This window comes from Oncorhynchus tshawytscha, linkage group LG28 (assembly GCF_018296145.1).
Source record: "Oncorhynchus tshawytscha isolate Ot180627B linkage group LG28, Otsh_v2.0, whole genome shotgun sequence".
NCBI lineage: Eukaryota > Metazoa > Chordata > Actinopteri > Salmoniformes > Salmonidae > Oncorhynchus > Oncorhynchus tshawytscha.
In genome coordinates, this window is record NC_056456.1 from 30616320 (window position 1) to 30638551 (window position 22232).

At 43.0% G+C, this 22232-nt stretch overlaps 1 protein-coding gene across 4 annotated transcripts; it reads right to left on the reverse strand.

Moving 5' to 3' along the window:
* Positions 1-1669: 1669 nt before the first annotated feature.
* On the reverse strand, positions 1670-20293 carry copb2 (COPI coat complex subunit beta 2). 4 transcript variants are annotated; one of them, XM_024412382.2, is made up of 21 exons: positions 20151-20293; positions 13353-13490; positions 13148-13234; positions 12866-12992; positions 12587-12735; positions 12305-12451; positions 11847-11946; positions 11550-11692; positions 11118-11317; positions 10710-10820; positions 10454-10542; positions 10130-10236; positions 9760-9903; positions 9506-9636; positions 6906-7113; positions 6556-6666; positions 5993-6207; positions 3216-3492; positions 2946-3023; positions 2499-2663; positions 1670-2340 (listed from the first exon to the last, which is right to left on the reverse strand). In XM_024412382.2, the coding sequence occupies exons 1-21, from the start codon at positions 20151-20153 to the stop codon at positions 2245-2247; spliced, it is 2826 nt and encodes a 941-aa protein (XP_024268150.2). In that variant the 5' UTR covers positions 20154-20293; the 3' UTR covers positions 1670-2244. The 4 variants fall into 4 exon arrangements, with proteins under 4 accessions (XP_024268150.2, XP_024268149.2, XP_024268148.2 ...); XM_024412381.2 differs by having other exon boundaries at positions 2499-2666; XM_024412380.2 differs by having other exon boundaries at positions 2940-3023.
* Positions 20294-22232: the final 1939 nt, after the last annotated feature.

Below are 22232 nucleotides of genomic sequence, written 5' to 3' on the forward strand. Positions count from 1 at the left end.
ATAAGGGAAGTTCCAAAACACCTTGAAATAGGAGAGAGATATACATGTTTAGGGATTATTATCCTACCTAGACTAGCCTACAACACTGCATTGCAATGAATAATTGAATTAGGCTATTGTTTACAGGTGAGTACAACATTTGACTCTAGGCATGTATACTGCAGGGAAATTGTCATTTGAATAAATGACACAAAAGCCCTGTGATTTTCTAGATTTCATTCCATATGCATCAGTTGTGGGTCTACTCTCAACAGTTTATAAAGTAGAGAAAGGCACAGTAGCAGCCCAGTCTGGCTGTATTTTAAGTTCTGACACTGGGGCCGGCAGGTAGCCTGGCGGTTAGAGCGTTGGGCCAGTAGCCGAAAGGTTTCTAGATTGAATCCCCAGCTGCCAAGGTACAAATCTGTCATCCTGCCCCTGAACAAGGCAGTTACCCACTGTTCCTAGGCTGTCATTGAAAATAAGAATTAGATCTTAACCGGACTTACCTAGTTAAATAAAATATAAAAATATATAGTAAAACCTGCAAAAGACCAAATGTGAACATGGGGAAAAAACGCACTACACCCTCTGCCCAATAAAAACAAAAACTCCCCAAAGCAAAAAAAAAAAAACAAAGTTAGACATTTCTTACTGTCCCTGTGTAGATAAATACCATTTATTGCATATTGTGTTTTAGTCAACCTATGGATAGTATTCATCTGAGCAAAATGATTGAAACCCAAAGGAAGTCACCATTGTATTTTAGATACATTTGGTCCACAAAAACTCTCACCACCATCTTCTTCTTGCATCCAACAAAAGTGCGTTTGGCCACGCCACCATTTCTTTCTTCCACTTCCTTTTGCTCAATCATGGCCGCCGTTGGCCACAACCTGGAACAGCACAAACACATCCCCGGCCTAAGTAGTTCAGATGATATCCCATACAGAAGGACCACAAACCCCATTTTCACTCATCCATGAAATCCCAAGTCATCTCGACATCTTGTTAATGTCAGAACATTGCAAGCCAAACCCTTCGCCGCTGATCTGGCCGCTATTCCGCTTGTTGTTCTAGCTAGTAGTAGCCAATGCTACCTGTGCCTCCGCAGGAACACAAAATGAAAACAATGTTGCTACTTTAGGCAGATAAAGCCATCTCCTTATTTGCTGTAGAACTCCGTCTGTGGCCATATCTAAGGTAGCTTGTTTGAACGATTTTATCTTGTTGAGAAACACCGGATTTTCAGATTAAAACGAAAATATAATCCTGAAAAGCTCTGTATAAAAGAGCGCGCCAAGAGACCATTGTGTTTAAAGCCAAGAGCAGACAAAGCTACACGTGTTTACTGAAAGTGTAGGATGAGCCACTTGAAGACGGAACATTTGAGATCGACTACATTGCAGTTAAGCTGCGCAGACACACACTACACTCTTTTAGACGTGGTTAATTGTTGAATCAAACGTTGAATCCGTGAGGGATTTAGACAAAAATATGATAACGCTAGTGTTCTACACATTTTTCGGAATATTCCACAATTGTGTGGCCTGCTGAACTGAAATAGATGTCGGTACTGCTTATATTTAGGTGCAGCTAATATTCTAAGAGGTGCAGGAACAAGCAGTAGAAAATGTGAGGTACTGGTACTCGGTAAGCCCCTGGTCAAGTCAAGCAGTGTATCTACTGGTCAAAGCGAAAACATACTTTATGATGGCTTACTGGCAAGTTATAATAATGGTTGCTTTAAAACAATTTGAAGTAACATTCAAAACCAGCTAGTTTTATACATGAGGAACGACAAATGAAGCTAGAAAACGGAGTTAACTATCAAGTCTACTGTGAAAGAACGCTGATAAACACAGCACAAATGAAATATTGAACTTTTTAGAGGTCAGTTTAAAAGCCAGCGTCTAATGATTACACCCCCGATGGATCAAAAAGGTCAAACTGACAACACCAGTGTTTGACATACATGTACATCATTTGCAATATATTTGGCGTAAATGAACACATACAGGGGTGAAAATATATAACTCAATGCACAGATAATTAGTGAAGGTCCTGGATGAAGTTGAAAAAAAATATGCTTTAAGATTCAAGACATGTATAACTCCTCTTTCTCTCGCCTGGGAATCAGCATCATAATCTACTTAGTCTTCCAAACACTGTAGGACAAAAATAACACAGGTAAAGTAAAAATACAAAAGTGGGTTTGGTCTCTTAAATAAATTGATAGCATGAATGAGAGAGAAGGGGGGGTTCTCAGTCATCCAGGAAGTCCTCGTCCAGGTTGATGTCCGAGGTATCAATGTCGTCCAGCTCCATGTTGTCCAGGTCGTCTTCAAGTTCGTCCAGGACCTGGGGAAGTAAACACACAACGTTAACACCTGGCCCATAACACAGCTAATGGTACTGATATTGCAATAGGGTATGTTCATACATCTTGATTTCTTCTCACTGGGTAAAGCACCTCACCTACTGAACATTTGTCTATTTCTAGGGAGGCTGTTGCCTACCTTGTCCTTCTGTGACTCAGATGAGCTGGGGCTTTCCTCCTCAGGTGCAACCTCAGGCTCTGCCTCCGAGGGGATCATGGCTACAGCCACGGGGGCCACTACCGCCGCCAACACGGACGCCATCACGCCTGCGGCCAGCATGGTCTCCTCGCCGCTGTCTTCAGCCTGCTGGTGGACGCACACACACAGACATGAGCAGGACTCCACACACAGTACACACCAGGGGTGTGAGATCAGTTTTTTTAACATCTCCCCTGTTTCCATCTATAATCCAGCCAACATGTGAGGGCTTTTCTAGATGTGAAACGCTACTCTTCCACGTCTAGGTATGTGATATCAAAAACATATTGTCTGTGTAGAACTAGAACTACAAAGCCTTTAATCAAGTTGGCTACCAATTAGTCTTTGTAGTGGAGGTTTCTGAGAAGAATGAAGACTGACCAGTACCGGTGTAGCGAGGGAGAGTGGGGCTCCTTTCGGCTCGTAGCCCGTGGCCTCCTCTAGTATATTACGTTCTTCATTGGGCTGGAGAAAAGAGACACGAGGAATGGGTGTTGTGTGTCAACGATCAGACAAAGACAGCAATGGATGAGATAAGGATGGAGAGAGTGGACTACTTCTGTGATGCAAATATGCATCCATAACTATCTTTCAGATGATGTGAACGTCAGATTATTCACATTTATTAGAGCTCCACCTCCAACCCCCACCACTCACCGTGATGAGAGGGTAGTTGGTGGCGGGCAGGGAGTTGCCCAGGCAGGTCTCACGGAGGAACTGCTCGGCCACGAACGACTCCTTCAGCCCGGGGAACAGGTTCTCATACTCAGTGGGGTCGGCCAGTGACTCAGCCGCCTTCTGGTTGACCTTGGCCAGGCTCTCCCTCCACAGCTTGACCACTCTGGACACCTGGCTGGGTAGGTAGGTGCGGGCCAGGAAGGCCGCCTCGGGCAGCCGGTTGGTCCGGATCAGCAGCTCTAGACAGTGGTCCAGTCTGAGGACAGACAGCCAGACACCAGTGTCAGAGAGAGGTCCAATACACTCCTACTAATCACATGTTCTATCATAAAGAGTAAAGTTATGTACTTTCCAAGAGCTTATTTTTGCTCATTGTTAGCTACAACAAGGAATGTCTCACTGACATGGATGAAGGAATAGCGCTGGTGACAGACAGATTCCATTGGTAATACACTGAACAAAAAAACTAAACAAATATAAAGTGTTCTCCCATGTTTTATGAGCTGAAATAAAAGATCCCAGAAATGTTCCATACACACAAAAAGCTTATTTCTCTAAACTTTTGTGCACACTTTTTTCATCTTTCAGCACGCTTATAGGGAAGGACATTCAACAAGCACAGTACTTACACAAATGACTAATGATTGGCTAAGAGAAATTGATGATCAATTGTGGAGGCTGTTTTGTTAGACTTCAGTGCGGCTTTGGACATTATCGACAATAGTCTGCTGCTGGAGTTGTAGTTTTATTTAACTAGGCAAGTCAGTTAAGAACGAATTCTTATTTACAATGACTGCCTACACTGGCCAAACCCAGACAATTCTGGGCCAATTGTGCACCGCCCTATGGGACTCCCAATCACGGCCGGTTGTGATACAGCCTAGAATCGAACTAGGGTGTCTGTAGTGACGCCTCTAGTACCGAGATGCAGTGCCTTAGACCGCTGTACCACTTGGGAGCCCAAGCCTCTCCAACATAATCTAGGTAGAATCAGGAGTTCCCCAGGGCAACTGTCTAGGCCCATTACTTTTTTCAATCTTTACTAATGACATGCCACTGGCTTTGAGTAAAGCCAGTGTGTCTATAGATGCGGATGACTCAACACTTTACTACATGTCAGCTATTAGAGCGACAAAGGACTGCAACACTTAACAAAGAGTTGCAATTAGTTTCTGAGTGGGTGGCAAGTAATAAGTTAGTCCTAAATTTTACTGAAACTAAAAGCATTGTATTTGGGACAAATCCTTCACTAAACCCTAAACTTCAACTAAATCTTGTAATAAAGGTGGAAATTGTGCAAGTTGAGGACACTAAACTGTTTGGAGTAACCCTGGATTGTAAAACTGTCATGGTCAAAACATATTGATACAACAATAGCTATGATGGGGAGAAGTCTGTCCATAATAAAGAGCTGCTCTACCTTCTTAACAGCACTATCAACAAGGCAGGTCCTACAGGCCCAAGTTTTGTCGCACCTGGACTACTGTTCAGTCGTGTGGTCAGATACCATAAAAAGGACTTTGACATGCTTATTATTATTAGCTCTCTATCTCTCCTTGCTCAACGTGGATGAGAGATTGACTTAATCACTGCTTGTATTTATGTGAGGTATTGACATGTTGAATGCACCAAGCTCTGTTTGAACTACTGGCTTACAGCACAGACACCCATCATTACCCCACAAGACATGCCACCAGAGGTCTCTTCACAGTCCCCAAATCCAGAACAGACTATAAAGAGCCATGACTACATGGAACTCTATTCCACATCAAGTAACTGATTCAAGCAGTAAAATTATATTTAAAAAAACATACAAAAAACACCTTATAGAACAGCGGGGACTGTGAATCAACACAAACAAAGGCAAAGACACATGCACACACAATAACATACACACATGATCACATGGATTTTGTACTGTAGATCTGTGGTAGTGGTGGAGCAGGGGCCTGAGGGCACACAGCGTGTTGTGAAACCTGTGAATGTATTCTAATGTTTATTATCTATGCAGTCACTTCACTCCCACCTACATGTACAGATTACCTCAACTAACCCGTACCCCCACACACTGACTCGGTACCGGTGCCAAGTGTATATAGCCTCGTTATTGTTATTCTTGTGTTACTTTTTATTTTAGTCAACCTGGTAAATATTTATTTTCTTAACCCGTCTTCAACTGCACTGTGGGGCTTGTATAGTAGGCATTTCACGGTAAAGTCTACACTTGTATTCGGCGCATGTGACAAATAATGTTTGATTTGATTTAATGTTGTAAATTTTATAAACTGCCTTAATTTTGCTGGACCCCAGGAAGAGTAGCTGCAATGGGAATCCAAAATAAATACAACATTGTTTTAGAGAATTTAGCAGTACGGCCAACCGGCCTCACAACCGCAGACCAGGACCGCCAGCCCAGGACCTCCACATCCGGCTTCTTCACCTGCAGGATCATCTGTGGGGGGAGGGGTGCTGAGGAGCATTTCTGTCTGTAATAAAGCCCCTTTGTTGGGAAAAACTCTGGCTCCACAGTGGGTGGGCCTATTGCCCTCCAAGTCCCACCCATGGCTGCACCCCTGCCCAGTCATGTGAAATCCATAGATTAGGGCCTAATGAATTTATTTCAATTAACTTAATTCCTTATATGAACTGTAACTCAGTAAAAACGTTAATTGTTCCATGTTGTGTTTATATTTTTGTTCAATGTAAATCACATGATGTGCTCCATCCACCTGCCTGTTCCCCTCTTCTGTACTCACTTCCCCTGCAGGAAGTAGGTCATGAATGCCACGTTGTTCTTGCCGTCCCGCTCGGCTCCCTCGGCCAGCTTGCCCACCATGGCGGCGTTGCCCGAGGCGGTGGCCAGCAGCAGCAGGCCGCCGTAGTCCTGGGCGTGATGAAGGCACTCCTGGGCCAGGCTAAACTGGCACTTACTGATGGCCAGCTCTGCCAGCTGCTTCCACTTCTGCTCCGACTGCCACCAGAGAAAACAACGGTTCTAATGTTTACATTCACGTTATACAGTACTGTCAGTTAGACGGATATCGTAGGAAGTTGAATCCTCACTTCAAGCTAAAACAATTACATAGTTAAGCATCGTTTAGTGCAGCTTAGCTGAAGAACAGTTAATTAATTTAATTTAACTACACAGACCATTCAGATCTAAATCAGATGTTGACTAAATAGATTTAAACCTAGAAGGTAGTCTTCAGTATTGAATAACTAATTGTAGAATGACTGACATATATTCATCTTTAGTCTTTGAACTCTTGTAGTGTGTGTGCAGTGATCTCTCCATAGCCTATTGTACTGTAGGTCTCACCTCTGCCTCCACAGCCAGCTGATAGGCGATCTTCAGCTCCCCCAGCTGCAGGGCAAGCTCAAACCTGTGCTCCGAGTCTGATGACACGGCCAGAGCCTGCTGCTTGAAGCCCTGGATGACCAACAATAACATATCAGTAAACATTGTAACATTTCATGCAAAGACACACAGTCAGTTCACACAACAGCAGCCACATAACATTTTTGTTTTGAAATGGAGAGCCCAGAAATGCTAGCATCCCATAGTCTAGCTAGAATTCCCGTTGCACCCCGGCTCCACCATAGGTTCAAAATACTACATTTTACTTCATCTATTCGCCTCACTTCCCCCGTGAACAGAAAGTTTCTGACCTGTTTCTCCAGGAAGTGTGCTACGCGGGTCCTCTGCTCCTTGGGGATGGTGGGCAGCACTTTGTCGGCCATGCCAAAGTCCCGGCGCATCACAGCTGTCTGGTACTCCAGCACAGACACCAGTAGGGAGTAGCTGACGATGTTCAGCTCCTTGTCACCCAGGTACAGGCGGTCGTCCTTGGGGATGTAGCCCAGGAGGTACATGGTTCTACGGATGGAGCAGATAGACCATATGTAATAGGGATTTAAAAGGAAACTGATCACACTTTGAGATGGCGTTCTAGGACTGGTTTCCAATGCACAGATAAAGCCTAGTTGTCGACTAAAAAGCATGCTGAATGAAGGAAGATCTTTTCATAGGAAGATCTTTTTAGTCCAGGACTAGGCTTAACGTGTAACTGACAGCGTTTTAGCAACGTGAAATCTGATACAAATCTGTTCATATACACCAGGGAAGAATATGATGCCCCTTTATTTATTGGACATTTTCTGAGCACTTTCATAGAATGTTTGGGAATGATGTAGAGTAAGGCATTCTACAGCAATATATAGTGAGAAAGCGTCCGTGCGTATGGACAATTAATAGACACCGCAGTAAATAAAACCTAATAAAGATGTCGGCCCTGTCCTGGACCAGACTCTACACAGACCGGTGCGCCATAGACAATCAGAACTACAATAGGCATATGCAAATAAGCCATATGGGCCTGCCATCACTCACTTTCAACTGGACTGTGTGTTTACAGGCAGTAGGGCCTGCCATCACTCACTCTGAACTGGACTGTGTGTTTACAGGCAGTAGGGCCTGCCATCACTCACTTTCAACTGGACTGTGTGTTTACAGGCAGTAGGGCCTGCCATCACTCACTTTCAACTGGACTGTGTGTTTACAGGCAGTAGGGCCTGCCATCACTCACTTTCAACTGGACTGTGTGTTTACAGGCAGTAGGGCCTGCCATCACTCACTCTGAACTGGACTGTGTGTTTACAGGCAGTAGGGCCTGCCATCACTCACTTTCAACTGGACTGTGTGTTTACAGGCAGTAGGGCCTGCCATCACTCACTTTCAACTGGACTGTGTGTTTACAGGCAGTAGCAACAGTGCGACTTTAGACCATTAAAAAGCATTTGCACAAGCCACAAAATAGACCTGAATGGGTTTCTGCAGTAATGTAAATACCACAGGAGTCCTCTTATATTTGGGAACTTTACGGTCCTACTGATCAAACCACCACGAACAGGTAGGCTCTCTTCCTCCCTAAAATCAACAACAAAAGTTAGCCAGAGCAAGATGAGCTCAAATCTAGAGTGACAAACCCTCTTCTTCAGCTTAAAGTTGGCCGTCAAAATTGCACTGATAAACGATGGGGAAAAGTAGCTTGCCCCTCTGCAGCTTGCCAGCCAATGCAAGCTTGTCCCAACCCACATTTTGCCAATTGAATGGGAACTGCCTGCCTGCCCATTTGATCAATGCCAAATACATGATTGACAACTAAGAGATATTCATTCTGTGGAGAATAGTTGTTCAAGGTCAGCATAGCTAGCAAAGCAATTCACATTTCTTGCTAGCTAACCAAAGGACACCTGCATCTTTAGCTGTAGCCTCTGAAAAACGGTGAGGGGGAAAAAGTTAGTCACTCACCCACTTGTCCAATGACATGACATCCTCCCAGCAGCTAGCTAACTAACATTGATCTCTGTATATTTAGCTTCCTAAATAGATACGCTAGCCTATTAGGCATGTTATGACTGACTTGTGATCATTGCCCTTGCTAGTTTGATTATATTGACATTCCCAGCCTTAGTTACATTCATACACTTTTGTCCCAAAAAATGTAGTAATTGAAAGTGAAACAGTGCATCCCAAGTGGGTGGAGGCAGCAAATAATGTACCAGGCCAGCTTCCATTTATAACCTGATAAGAATGTATTATATTAATTAATTATAATAATCATGTTCTGAACAACATCCATCTATTCTGCAAACTATGTCTTACTGTACGTCTTGGAAGTTTTTGTTGGTTTTGTAGCATAAACTGGGAATGTGATATTTTTGGCTGTTATGACGGTCTGTTTGATATCTGCAAAGTAGTTAAAACGCTGTCAGTTCCACTTTAATCTCTGTCCAGAACCAAAAAAATACACTTAGGTTGTTGAGTAAGTTAGTGGGCCCCCCCATTTATTCAGTTCAGTTATTTGTTGGATAGTCTTGTTGTAGAATGAATGTCAATGTAGCCCAAGCACATATGCTGCTTTCAATGCAAAAGGACTTGACTGATTCAAATGTTGCCCTAAAGAGGACACTAGTGGGGACTTTTGGCTTTACATTAGCTGACATAACACAAACAGGTTATTGTTTCTGGTCTTATACCCCCAACACCAGTGCTTACACAGCCAGCAAGACAGGGGTCGCACTCAAAGCAGCACTAAGCTCCACGTATTCTTCAACTCCAGTCTCTTACTCCTGGATCGTATTCACTATGAACCAAACAGAGAAGGACCTACCTCAATTTGCCCAATAAGAAATATTTGTTTTTGTTTTCTGTTGCAAAACGTATTGCTATGCTGTGCTCTAATAAATATAACCCTGGTTCGCCGTACCTGTCCAGGTGAGCGATGGTGACAATCTCTCCCCCCACAAAGTAGTTGAGTCTGTTGACAGAGCTGGTGTAGATGAAGCAGTCTCCCACCCATAGGCCTGTCTTCACCACCTCCTGGATCTCCCCCTGGACCTGGAGGATCAAAACAGACACAAAATGGCCGACAGATTAGGGAGGAGGAAGGGAGGTGGGTGTTCACTGGTGTTATGTTGTCGAGGGCACCAGAGCATTTGCCTGTCACACACACACACACACCTCAAAGGCGTCTTCGATGCCATCCTCGGTCACTCCCTCGTTGTTCTCTTGGGAGGCGGCTACTTTCTCTGACAGGTAGCGCAGGATGAAGAAGGAATCCTCTGTGGCTATACACACCAACTCCCCTGAGTCTGACCAGAAGATCTACAAACAGAGAGAGAGGGAAAGAGAGAGGAGGATGCAGTGCTATCTCATGCTTCGCTTACAGTCCTGATGTCATGATGATGAAAATGTCATATGCACATTTCTATCAATACGATACTGGGTAGAAAAGCAAACATTCACCGAAACAGACCCTTGTTTACATGCTAGGATGCTCCTGTACATATCTATATTCTGATAAAGGTGCTATTTTCTCAACAGTACTCACATGTTTGGGCTGGATCTCGACGCGGCGGATCAGCTCTGTGTTTTCCCAGTCATAGAAGGCCAGACCGTTCACTGACCTGACGCCTAGCAAAAAGCCTCCATAGATACCTGCAGAGAAATTTATATCAGGGTCATATTAATTGGGCACCAGTTGGAAGAAAACATACTGAAACAAATATGGACTACCTGGATTTGTCCAATAAGAACGTTCATTTCATTTTCTGTTTTCATTACCTGGCGGGTTCCATCAAAACTGTCATAACAATTTGTTTGCAGTATCTTTGTTCACACTGCTAAATACCTGGGCCGGCCTTCTTCCACTTACCTTCAGCACCAAAGTCTGGCTTGAAAGACTTCTTCTCCTTGAAGTTCTTGAAGATTTTGACCACACTGTTGCTTTCCCTGATGGCATACCTATGACAAGACAGACCATGGACATTTGTGAGTGACAGAAAGTAATCATCCATTCTTGGAAGAAAATAAATAAAATCACACACTTTGATTGGTTATTAAATTAAAATATATAAAGCTAAATCCCAATGGCTGTGAATGAATTGTAGGGGTGTGTGTGATGGACTCACTCGGAGGAGTCGTGTGCCCAGACAAACTCCTGCGCTGAGCCGAAGCTCTTGTTCCTCAGGGCCATAGCAGTGTAGATGATGTACTCTCCGTCTCCACACACCACAACAAACCTGGCAACACAAACAACAATGCATATGAATTAGAGAGGGGCTCTATAAAACTTCCAGATTTTCAATAGACTCTGAAGTTGAGGTGTGTTTGGAGAAATAGCAATTTCTGGAGATGTGGAACACGTTTTAAAGTGTGTGTGTGTATGTGTGGGGGGGGTCCATATGTTTTCTTGATATAACATTTGAAAACAGCTTTGCCTTTAAAGGTGTGGCACACAAATATGCAGTTGTTGTGCAAGACATTTGAATATATTCCCTGAATAGCTGACACGGGAGTCCAATGCAGTGCGGACTGACCTTCCGTTGGGGTTGTGCTGGATGGTCTGGGGGTAGATCTCACAGCTGCCCATGTCTTTGACGGCCAGCGGCAGCCTCTCTCCATCCTTGATCTCCGTGTCGCCCATGGCCTTCAGGTTTGCCTGCTGTACCTCCGAGTGCTTGGCCCAGATGATCTTCCCACTGGTGTCCATGGACATGGCTGGCTCCTCACGCCCCAGCTACAGATCACAGGAGAGGATGGAATAAAGTACCAAGGCTTTCAGGAGCGCAGAGATGTCACTGAGTAGTTGTTTCAACATAGAAAGGTAGTTAAAGAGTACGTGTGCAATATGTACAAACCAAAATTCTATCAAACTCAGTGGAAACCCATCAGTGTGAATTTTTTCCCTTTTTTTCTTGAGTTTGACTCTTATGCAAAAATATATAGTCATTGACGTTTCTATTGAACACCTTGATGATGATGCTGCCTTCGTCGTATCCCAGCGCCACGTTGTTGGAGCCTCTCAGGCCACACACACACCACACGCGCTCCATGCCGTAGTTCAGCGTGCTCTCCAGACGGTATGTACTCGAGTGCCAGATACGCACAGTGCCTAAGGAACCAGAGAATGTATTTAAAAAAATATTTTTTTGACTTGTGTGCATGTTTTTATCCAGAGTGGAGCAAATATATCTGCTCACCAACAACAGAAGAAGTACTTTCAGAGGATCAGAATATGATAGAGTGTGTATAAGGAATTTCCTCACCGTCCTCTGAGCCTGTGATGATGATAGGCAGCTCTGGGTGAAAGCTGACACACGACACATTCTGGGCGTGGCCCTCCAGGGTCTGCACACACGTCTTGTTCTGATGGGAGGAAATAAAGAGAGAGAGTCTCTGCTACAAACATCTACAATACATATTTTTTCTTGGTGAGAGACAAGGGGACGAGAACGGTCAGCAAGACTAAAATAGTCATGCACAAACACACAGTCCACTAACCCCGCCTCCATTGAGTAGGTGAGGCACAGGACAGCACTCACCCTTAGTAATGCAGTAGTGAATGGATGCTTTGCATGGTGTCTTACTGCATTTACTACTGAGTTACACAGAATTTGGCCATGCTCATCTACATATAAATCCGAATCTACTACAGTAGAATGTCATGTCACTGCTTGTTATGATCTGGAAGTGGCTACATTGTTTCATCCCACCTCTGTCTTACCTGGTAGTCCCAAATCTTGACCAGACGGTCATCAGCACCTGATATGAGGTATGGCTTGTCCCCTCCACTGTAGTAGTCAATGCAGTTGACTCCTTTCTCATGGCCCTCAAGGGTGAAGTTAGGAGAGGAGGAGCCCAGCTGCCACACCTGGGATAAGACAGACCATGTGTCAGAAAAAAAACAACACTCACAAACAACACTCTATGGTTGTTGTAAGCACACAACTTTTGTTAAGCAGTCATCACACACACACACACACACACACACAATGTCTGGTGTTACCTTGATGGTTCTGTCCAGAGAAGCGCTGGCAAACTGGTTGTTGTCTTTAGGGTTGATGACGATCTGCATGACGTAGTGTGTGTGGCCCTCAAACACCTGACTGCAAGACCACTTCTTCTCCCAGTCCCACAGCTTGATTAGCATGTCGTCTGGACACACACAGGAAGTAACAGTCACTTAATATCATACTTGTGTGACAGAGAATGAGTTTGTGCATTTGACACAAGTATAAAAAGACGGGAGTCAAAAAAAGAAAAAGAAGAGTTACTGATTGCGCACCACTGCTTGTGAGGATGTAGGGCTGGGTGGGATGCACGGCGATACAGCGGATGTAGTCAGAGTGGGCCTCAAACATGTGGACCCTCTCCAGGGTGTTGTAGTTGAACACACGGATCTGCATGTCATCCTACAGAGAGGAAGGAGGAAAGACATTGCAAATGCAGTGAGCACGTAATCTCCATTCTACAAGTCAACACAAAGTGGTGGAAGATAAGATAGACCATCAGTAGTTCTCGTTTCTCATTAGATGCTTGTCCTGAATTTTAAATCAGCATCACTCACCGCTCCAGTTATGACCCAGTTCTTCCTGGCTACAAACTTCGATGCTCTCACTGGAAGGTCACACACTTCGAAGGTCTTCACCAAGGTCTGGATTGGAGATATTTACAAATCGTACATTTTAATTGCATATACGTTTCGCTTTGAGTTGTTTAACTCCATGGTGCAAGTACTCAACATCAAACTGGAACCGTGTGTGTTTGTTTACCTGTGTTTCGTGGTTCCAGACACAGACACTACCATTGTACAGGCTGGCCAGCATCCACGGCTCGGTCGGGTGGAGGTCCACGCTCTTCACACGGTCTGACCGAGCTGTCAGCTTCCGCTTGATGTCCAGCCTGAGAGGCTGTGAGACAGATGAGATGCTGTCAAGTCAATCCAAATAAACTGACAGAGCAGTGTACTGATCTGGGGTGTAATCATTAGTCCAAACAGTTGCAATTTGCAACGAAAACTAAAGTCTATATTGGACAAATTCAGGTAGGCCCCTCCACGTTTCATTCTGTTTGCTTCTATTAAAGAAACGTTTTGCAACAGAATCGGCTTAATGAATACACCCCAGATTGCAGATCATAGCTAGTTTGCAAGCTAACGTTAGCTAATGGTGATAAAACTCTAGCTAGTACACAATTACTAATCCTTCCAAAATCCCCCAAAATGTAAACACAGCACAGTAGCTAGCAATGCAGCTACCGTACCATCAAATAAAAACATTTTACATGCAAAATGTAGAGAGATGGCTAGCTAGATAAATATTGACTACAATATTGGATATTGATTACTGCATTGTTGGGTTTAGAGCGTGTAAAAAGGGCATTTCACTGGAATTATGCATGTGACATTAAACTTGAAACTGCTCACGTGTAACAGTAGTAGGGAAATGTGATATGTACTGTAGCTAGCTAACGTTAACTAGCTTAATTAACTAGCTCCGAGGACAAGAGCATCATTGCCAAAGGATAGCTAGACAAAAGGCTTCTTAACAGCTTCTACCCCTAAGCCACAAGACTCCTGAACAGCTAATCAAATGGCTACCCATTTTTACACTGCTGCTACTCTGATTATTATTCATGCATAGTCACTTTACCTCTATCTACATGTACAGTACCAAACAAAAGTTTGGACACACCTAATCATTCAAGGGTTTTTCTTTATTTTTACTATTTTCTACATTGTAGAATAATAGTGAAGAAGTCAACACTATGAAATAACACATGTGGAATCATGTAGTTGTAACCAAAAAAAGTGTTAAACAAATCTAAATATTTTATATTTGACATTCTTCAAAGTAGCCAGCCTTTGCCTTGATGACAGCTTTGCACACTCTAGGCATTCTCTCAACCAGCTTCATGAGATAGTCACCTGGAATGCATTTAAATTAACAGGTGTGCCTTGTTAAAAGTTAATTTGTGGAATTTCTTTCCTTCTTTTAATGTGTTTGAGCCAATCAGTTGTGCTGAGCCAATCAGTTGTGCTGAGCCAATCAGTTGTGCTGAGCCAATCAGTTGTGCTGAGCCAATCAGTTGTGCTGAGCCAATCAGTTGTGCTGAGCCAATCAGTTGTGCTGAGCCAATCAGTTGTGCTGAGCCAATCAGTTGTGCTGAGCCAATCAGTTGTGCTGAGCCAATCAGTTGTGCTGAGCCAATCAGTTGTGCTGAGCCAATCAGTTGTGCTGAGCCAATCAGTTGTGCTGAGCCAATCAGTTGTGCTGAGCCAATCAGTTGTGCTGAGCCAATCAGTTGTGCTGAGCCAATCAGTTGTGCTGCGACAAGGTAGGGTTGGTATACAGAAGATGGCCCTATTTGGCAAAAGACCAAGTCCATATTATGGCAAAAGACCAAGTCCATATTATGGCAAAAGACCAAGTCCATATTATGGCAAGAACAGCTCAAATAAGCAAAGAGAAACTTTGAAAGTTTCTTCAAGTGCAGTCGCAAAAACCATCAAGCGCTATGATGAAACTGTCTCTCATGAGGACCACCACAGGAAAGAAAGACCCAGAGTTACCTCTGCTGCAGAGGATAAATTCATTAGAGTTAACTGCACCTCAGATTGCAGCCCAAATAAATGTGTCAAGTTCAAGTAGCAGACACATCTCAACATCAACTGTTCAGAAGAGACTGCGTGAATCAGGCCTTCATGGTCAAATTGCTGCAAAGAAACCACTACTAAAGGACACCAATAAGAAGACTTGCTTGGGCCAAGAAATACAAGCATTGGCCATTAGACCGGTGGAAATCTGTCCTTTGGTCTAATGAGTCCAAATTTTTGATTTTAGATTCCAACTGCCGTGTCTTTGTGAGATGCGGAGTAGGTGAACAGATGATCTCATGGAGGAGGTGTGATGGTGCTTTGCTGGTTACAGTATTGTTGATTTATTTAGAATTCAAGACACACTTATCCAGCATAGCTACCAGAGCATTCTGCAGCAATGTGCCATCCCATCTGGTTTGCGCTTAGTGGGCCTAACAATTGTTTTCAACAGGACAATGACCCAACACACTTCCAGGCTGTGTACGGGCTATTTGACCAAGGAGAGTAATGGAGTGCTGCATCAGATGACCTGGCCTCCACAATCAGCCGACCTCAACCCAATTGAGATGGTTTGGGATGCCTTGGACCGCAGAGTGAAGGAAAAGCAGCCAACAAGTGTTCAGCATATGTGGGAACTCATTCAAGACTGTTGGAAAACCATTCCAGGTGAAGCTGGTTGAGAGAATGCCAAGAGTGTGCCAAGCTGTCATCAAGGCAAAATATAAAATATATTTTGATTTGTTCAACACTTTCTTAGTTACTCTACATAATTCCATATATATGTTATTTCATAGTTTTGATGTCTTCACTATTACCCTACAATGTAGATAATAGTAAAAAATAAAAACCCTTGAATGAGTAGGTGTGTCAACTTTTGACTGGCACTGTAAATTATATCCAGCTCAGGGCTCCAGCTATGCGTTTGGTTTGCTAACTTTCTAGCTAAGTGGCTATCTTGCAAGATCAAGCTTCTTGGTTACATCAGAGACAATCAATCCCCTCTTGGATCAAGATCCCTAAATTAGTTTTGTTCTTAAAATAAATATTATTATTTTATTGTTATTCTTTACGTTTTGACAGTAATAGCACCTTGTGTGTGCACTGCCAGTAATACCTGTATGTCCTGGTACAGGAACGGTATGAAGGTATTCAAATATGGATACAGCCCAACCATAGAAAATAGTACATCTGTTGATGCTCATCAAACGACTTGTACGATCAAAGTTAGCATGGAGTCAAATATACAGTAAGTCAGTAGCAGAGAACAGATAATGGAGTTAGAGGCAAGATGTTCATTATCTTGACTGGTACTGTACCCCAGCACATTGACTCTGTACCGGTACCCCCTGTATATAGCCTCGCTAATGTTATGGTTTTGGCAAGTCGGTTAGGACATCTACTTTGTGCATGACGCAAGTACTTTTTCCAACAATTGTTTACAGACAGATTATTTCACTGTATCACAATTCCAGTGGGTCAGAAGTTTACATACACTAAGTTGACTGTGCCTTTTAACAGCTAGGAAAATTCCAGAAAATGATGTCATAGCTTTAGAAGCTTCTGATAGGCTAATTGACATCATTTGAGTCAATTGGAGGTGTACCTGTGGATGTATTTCAAGGCCTACCTTCAAACTCAGTGCCTCTTTGCTTGACATCATGGGAAAATCCAAAGAAATCAGCCAAGACTTCAGAAAAATAATTGGAGACCTCCACAAGTCTGGTTCATCCTTGGGAGCAATTTCCAAATGCCTGAAGGTACCACGTTCATCTTTACAAACAATAGTATGCAAGTATAAACACCACGCAGCCGTCATACCACTCAGGAAGGAGACGCATTCTGTCTCCTAGAGATGAGCGTACTTTGGTGCGAAAAATGCGAATCAATCCCAGAACAGCAAAGGACCCTGTGAAGATGCTGGAGGAAACAAAAGTATCTATATCCACAGTAAAACGAGTCCTATATCGACATAACCTCAAAGGCCACTCAGCAAGGAAGAAGCCACTGCTCCAAAACCGCCATTAAAAAAGCAAGACTACGGTTTGCAACTGCACATGGGGACAAAGTTTGTACTTTTTAGAGAAATGTCCTCTGGTCTGTTTGACCATAATGACCATCGTTATGTTTGGAGGAAAAAGGGGGATGGTTGCATGCCGAAGAACACTATCCCAACCGTGAAGCACGGGGGTCGCAGCATCATGTTGTGGGGGGTGCTTTGCTGCAGGAGGGACTGGTGCACTTCACAAAATAGATGGCTTCATGAGGCAGGAAAATTATGTGGATATATTGAAGCAACATCTCAAGACATCAGTCAGGATGTTAAAGCTTGGCCGCAAATGGGTCTTCCAAATGGACAATGACCCCAAGCATACTTCCAAAGTTGTGGCAAATTGGCTTAAGGACAACAAAGGCAAGGTATTGGAGTGGCCATCACAAAGCCCTGACCTCAATCCCATAGAAAATTTGTGGGCAGAACTGAAAAAGTGTGTGCGAGCAAGGAGGCCTACAAACCCGACTCAGTAACACCAGCTCTGTCAGGAGGAATGGGCCAAAATTCACCCAACCTCCTTTTGGAAGCTTGTGGAAGGCTACCCGAAATCGGCCATTCCGATTAATCGGTCGACCTCTAATTCTGACATTTCACATTCTTAAAATAAAGTGGTCATCCTAACTGACCTAAGACAGGGAATTTTTACTAGGATTCAATGTCAGGAATTGTGAAAAACTGAGTTTAAATGTAATTGGCTAAGGTGTATGTAAACTTTCGACTTCAACTGTATTTGTTATTTTTTTATTGATTTTTTACTTTTTATTTTTGTAAATACTTTGACACTTATTTTTCTTAAAACTGCATTGTTGAGACAGGCTAGCCACTTCGCTGATCCTCAACACAGGGGCCCCACAAGGGTGAGTGCTCAGCCCCTTCCTGTACTCCCTGTTCACCCATGACTGCGTGGGCATGCACGCCTCCAACTCAATCATCAAGCTTGCAGACAAAACAACAGTAGTGGGCTTGATTACCAACAACGACAAGACAGCCTACAGGGAGGAGGTAAGGGCACTTAGAGTGTGGTGTCAGGAAAACAACCTCACTCAACGTCAACAAAACAATGGAGATGATAGTGGACTTCAGGAAACAGCAGAGGGAGCACCCCCCTATCCACATTGACAGGACAGCAGTGCAGAAGGTGGAAAGTTAAGTTCTTTGGCACACACATCACAGACAAACTGAAATGGTCCACCCACACAGACAGTGTGGTGAAGAAGACACAACAGCGCCTCTTCAACCTCAGGTGACTGAAGAAATTTGGCTTGTCACCTAAAACCTTGACAAACTTTTACAGATGCACAATTGAGAGCATCCTGCCGGGCTGTATCACCGCCTGGTACAGCCACTGCACCGCCCACAACCGCAAGGCTCTCCAGAGGGTGGTGCGGTCTGCACAACGCATCACCGGGGGCAAACTACCTGCCCTCCAGGACACCTACAGCACCCGACGTCACAAGAACCCCAAAAAGATCATCAAGGATGACAACCACCTGAGCCGAGGCCTGTTCACCCCGCTACCATCCAGAAGGCGAGGTCAGTACAGGTGCATGAAAGCTGAGACCGAGAGACTGAACAACAGCTTCCATCTCAAGGCTATGAGACTGTTAAATAGCCATCACTAACACAGAGAGGCTGCTGCCTACATACAGACTTGAAATCATTGGCCACTTAAATAAATGGATCACTAGTCACTTTAATAATGCCACTACTAATGTTTACATATTTTGCATCACTCATCTCATATGTATTTACTGTATTTTATACCATCTTTTGCATCTTGCCTATGCCACTCTGTCATTGCTCATCCATATATTTATATATTCTTATTCCATTCCCTTATATTTGTGTGTATTAGGTAGTTGTTGTGGAATTGTTAGGTTACATGTTGGGACTAGAAGCACAATCATTTCCCTACACTCGCAATAACATCTGCTAACCATGTGTATGTGAACAATAAAATTTGATTTTTGGTTAAGGGCTTGTAAGTAAGCATTTAGAGCGTTGGACTTGTAACTGAAAGGTTTCAAGATCGAATCCCCAAGCTGACAAGGTAAAAATCAGTATTTCTGCCCCTGAACAAGGCAGTTAATCCACTATTCCTAGGCCATCATTGAAAATAAGAATTTGTTCTTAACTGACTTGCCTAGTTTGATAAAAGGTCAAATAAAATAAAATGTCACTGTAAGGTGAAATACCTTCTGTATTCAGAGCATGTGACAAATACAATTTGATTTGACTTGATTATCCTTGCTACTTAGCAAGTGTTTGGCTAGCTATCATCATTCCCAAAATATAATAATGCATTGGAATAGTTTAGACACAAGGACGAACAGCACTACCGCACCTGTTGTCTCGACCTCTGAATTCTCGGCTATGAAATGCAAACTGACATTTACTCCTGATATAACTTACTGACCTGTTGCACCCTCTACAACCAATGTGATTATTATTATTTGACACTGCTGGTCATCTATGAACACCGTATACTCTTATAATCTCCACCAGGTACAGCCAGAAGAGGACAGGCCACCCCTCAGAGCCTGGTTCCTCTCTAGGTTTCTTCCTAGGTTCCTTCCTTTCTAGGGAGTTTTTCCTAGCCACCGTGCATCTGCATTACTTGCTGTTTGGGGTTTTAGGCTGGGTTTATGTATAGCACTCTGACATCTGCTGATGTAAAAATGGCTTTATAAATTCAATTGACTACCGTTAGTAGGTGAACAATTTGTGAGCTAACTGACTAGCAACAGGCCTAGCTTGTTTTGCTAGCTATCGTTACCTTAGCTAGCATGGCTAGCATGTCTCAATCACTACCGCGCCGTCTTTACTGACATAAACTGGTCACATGTCACCAAACATTACAATTCAGACTACATATCTGTACGTAATATATAACTTTCAACATTGAATGTAAACTTATCTCACCATGTTTGATCCCTGGATTGTCTCTCTTTATGTGAATGAATTACGAATAATTACAGTCGGTGCTGCGTTTTCTGTGGACGGACTGTCGAGTAGTGACGTGGAACTCATGAAACTTCCTGAAACTGCGTGCGATGCTAATCGATGACGTGTGGTTTGGGGTCGTGGCACTTTTTCCAAGGTGCACTGCTGTAGTTTACCTATAACTTTGTTAAAATTACTATTTCGAACATAGCATATACATGTTGTGCACATTAAGATGTTTCTGCAGTTTATAAACATGTTCAGACGGTTATTTCCCGAACTAAATTAATCACTGTGATGGCCCAAATTCTAGTATACTTGCTGCATTTGCCCTGTAACTCATCTTTGTAAGACTGGTGTTCAGTCCAGGGTAGAAAGCATACCCACTAGTTTATGTTCCTAATCCTATATGGTTTAGGAGTCTTCACTGTGTATCAGCTATGGCCATATGGAATTGTCTTTGACCAGGTAGTAGTTTCTCAAAGTTGTTTATGCCAGCTGGGACCAGCAAGCTATGGTCCCTCTTGTGTCAGGGCTTTTTCTGCTTGGGGGACCGCTCACATTAAAACTAGAACTGTAAAACTGACTCCGTTGTAAATGAACTATCTCAGCACATCCCTCAGACTGACGCTGGCCAATGACACAGAGGTTAAGAAACACTGGGCTATACAAATGAGTCTAATAAATGATCAGCCAGAGGGACGTTTAGCAAATAATAGTGGGTTGCCATGATCAACTTTGAGAGGTTTTAGGCTAACACATGACGGATTCATTTCTATGAAAAGACTGACAACATTGTATTAGAGTTATGGAAGATTTGCCCAACAAAAACAAGATATATAAGGCTAAAAAGAGGGAACAATAAACAATGCTTTATTCAGATTTGCTTGTGTTATGATATGAGTTTGAAACAGTATGACAAAAGAAAGTGGTGAATCCAGTAACTTATATCCAGATGTCCTTTATTATGTTTTCTTAATGTTTAAACACCTACAAGCAGACTATGTCCTCACAGGTCAGTTTCTGTGAATTCAGATAATACATCTAAAGTGTCTGAGGTCAGATATCAATTTTTGTATTGGGAGCTTGGGCTGCCATCTTCCTCAACTTATCTCATTCCCTTTGAAGAAACAGGATAGGTCTAGGTCTAGTCCTGGTCGATCAGTGCAAATGAAGGAACGAATCATTGAGATGCTACCTTGGAATGGCGTTCTCCTGTCAGTCTGTAAAATAAGCTGCACATCCACTTATATCCTGCAGGCGGCGATATCTCTATGCTGTTCATCAGCTCCTGAGGAAGGTGCAACATTTCGATAACATTCAGATACAGTAGAAGTGACATGTTCTCTGTCATGCACAATATGGAATAATTTCAGGTCCACATTAATACTTCTATCTGCAATGTTAAGGATAGAGATGCTATACTGCCATTGCTTATACAGTATAACTATTATGAACATGATCGTTCCAGTGCTTCCACCCACAGTTGGCATTTTCCCCCTTCTGGGCACACAGTTTGTCCGCCTCCCCCAACACAAGAGCCTGTTAAGATACAGTAAAATATATAGTGTTTAAAAAAATATATTGTTTCAATGTCTCTCTATAAAGGAAAACACATGTGTAAAACAAAAGGGAAATGCTATTATCCAAGGGCTGAGGACAGGAAAATAAGTAATCAATGAAGTAGAAAAATAGAAGAAGAAGAAGAAGAAGAAGAAGAAACAGAAAAGGAAGATGAGGATTAGATGGAATGATCTGAGACGATGTATTTCTTTTTATTTCTTTGCTACATTTTTAGCAGTTTTACTTTAGTGCCTTATAGGATGCATGTTTTGGAATAATTGTATTCTGTGTAGGCTTCATTCTTTTCACTCTGTCAATTAGGTTAGTATTGTGGAGTAACTACAATGTTATGAATCTATTTTACATTCATCTTTCAGTTAATACTGCTGAAGATAGTATCTAAATGTAATATATAGTAGACCTGCATATTGGCACACTAAATAGTTACAATACAGCATATTGGCACACTGTACAGTTGCAATACAGCATATTGGCACA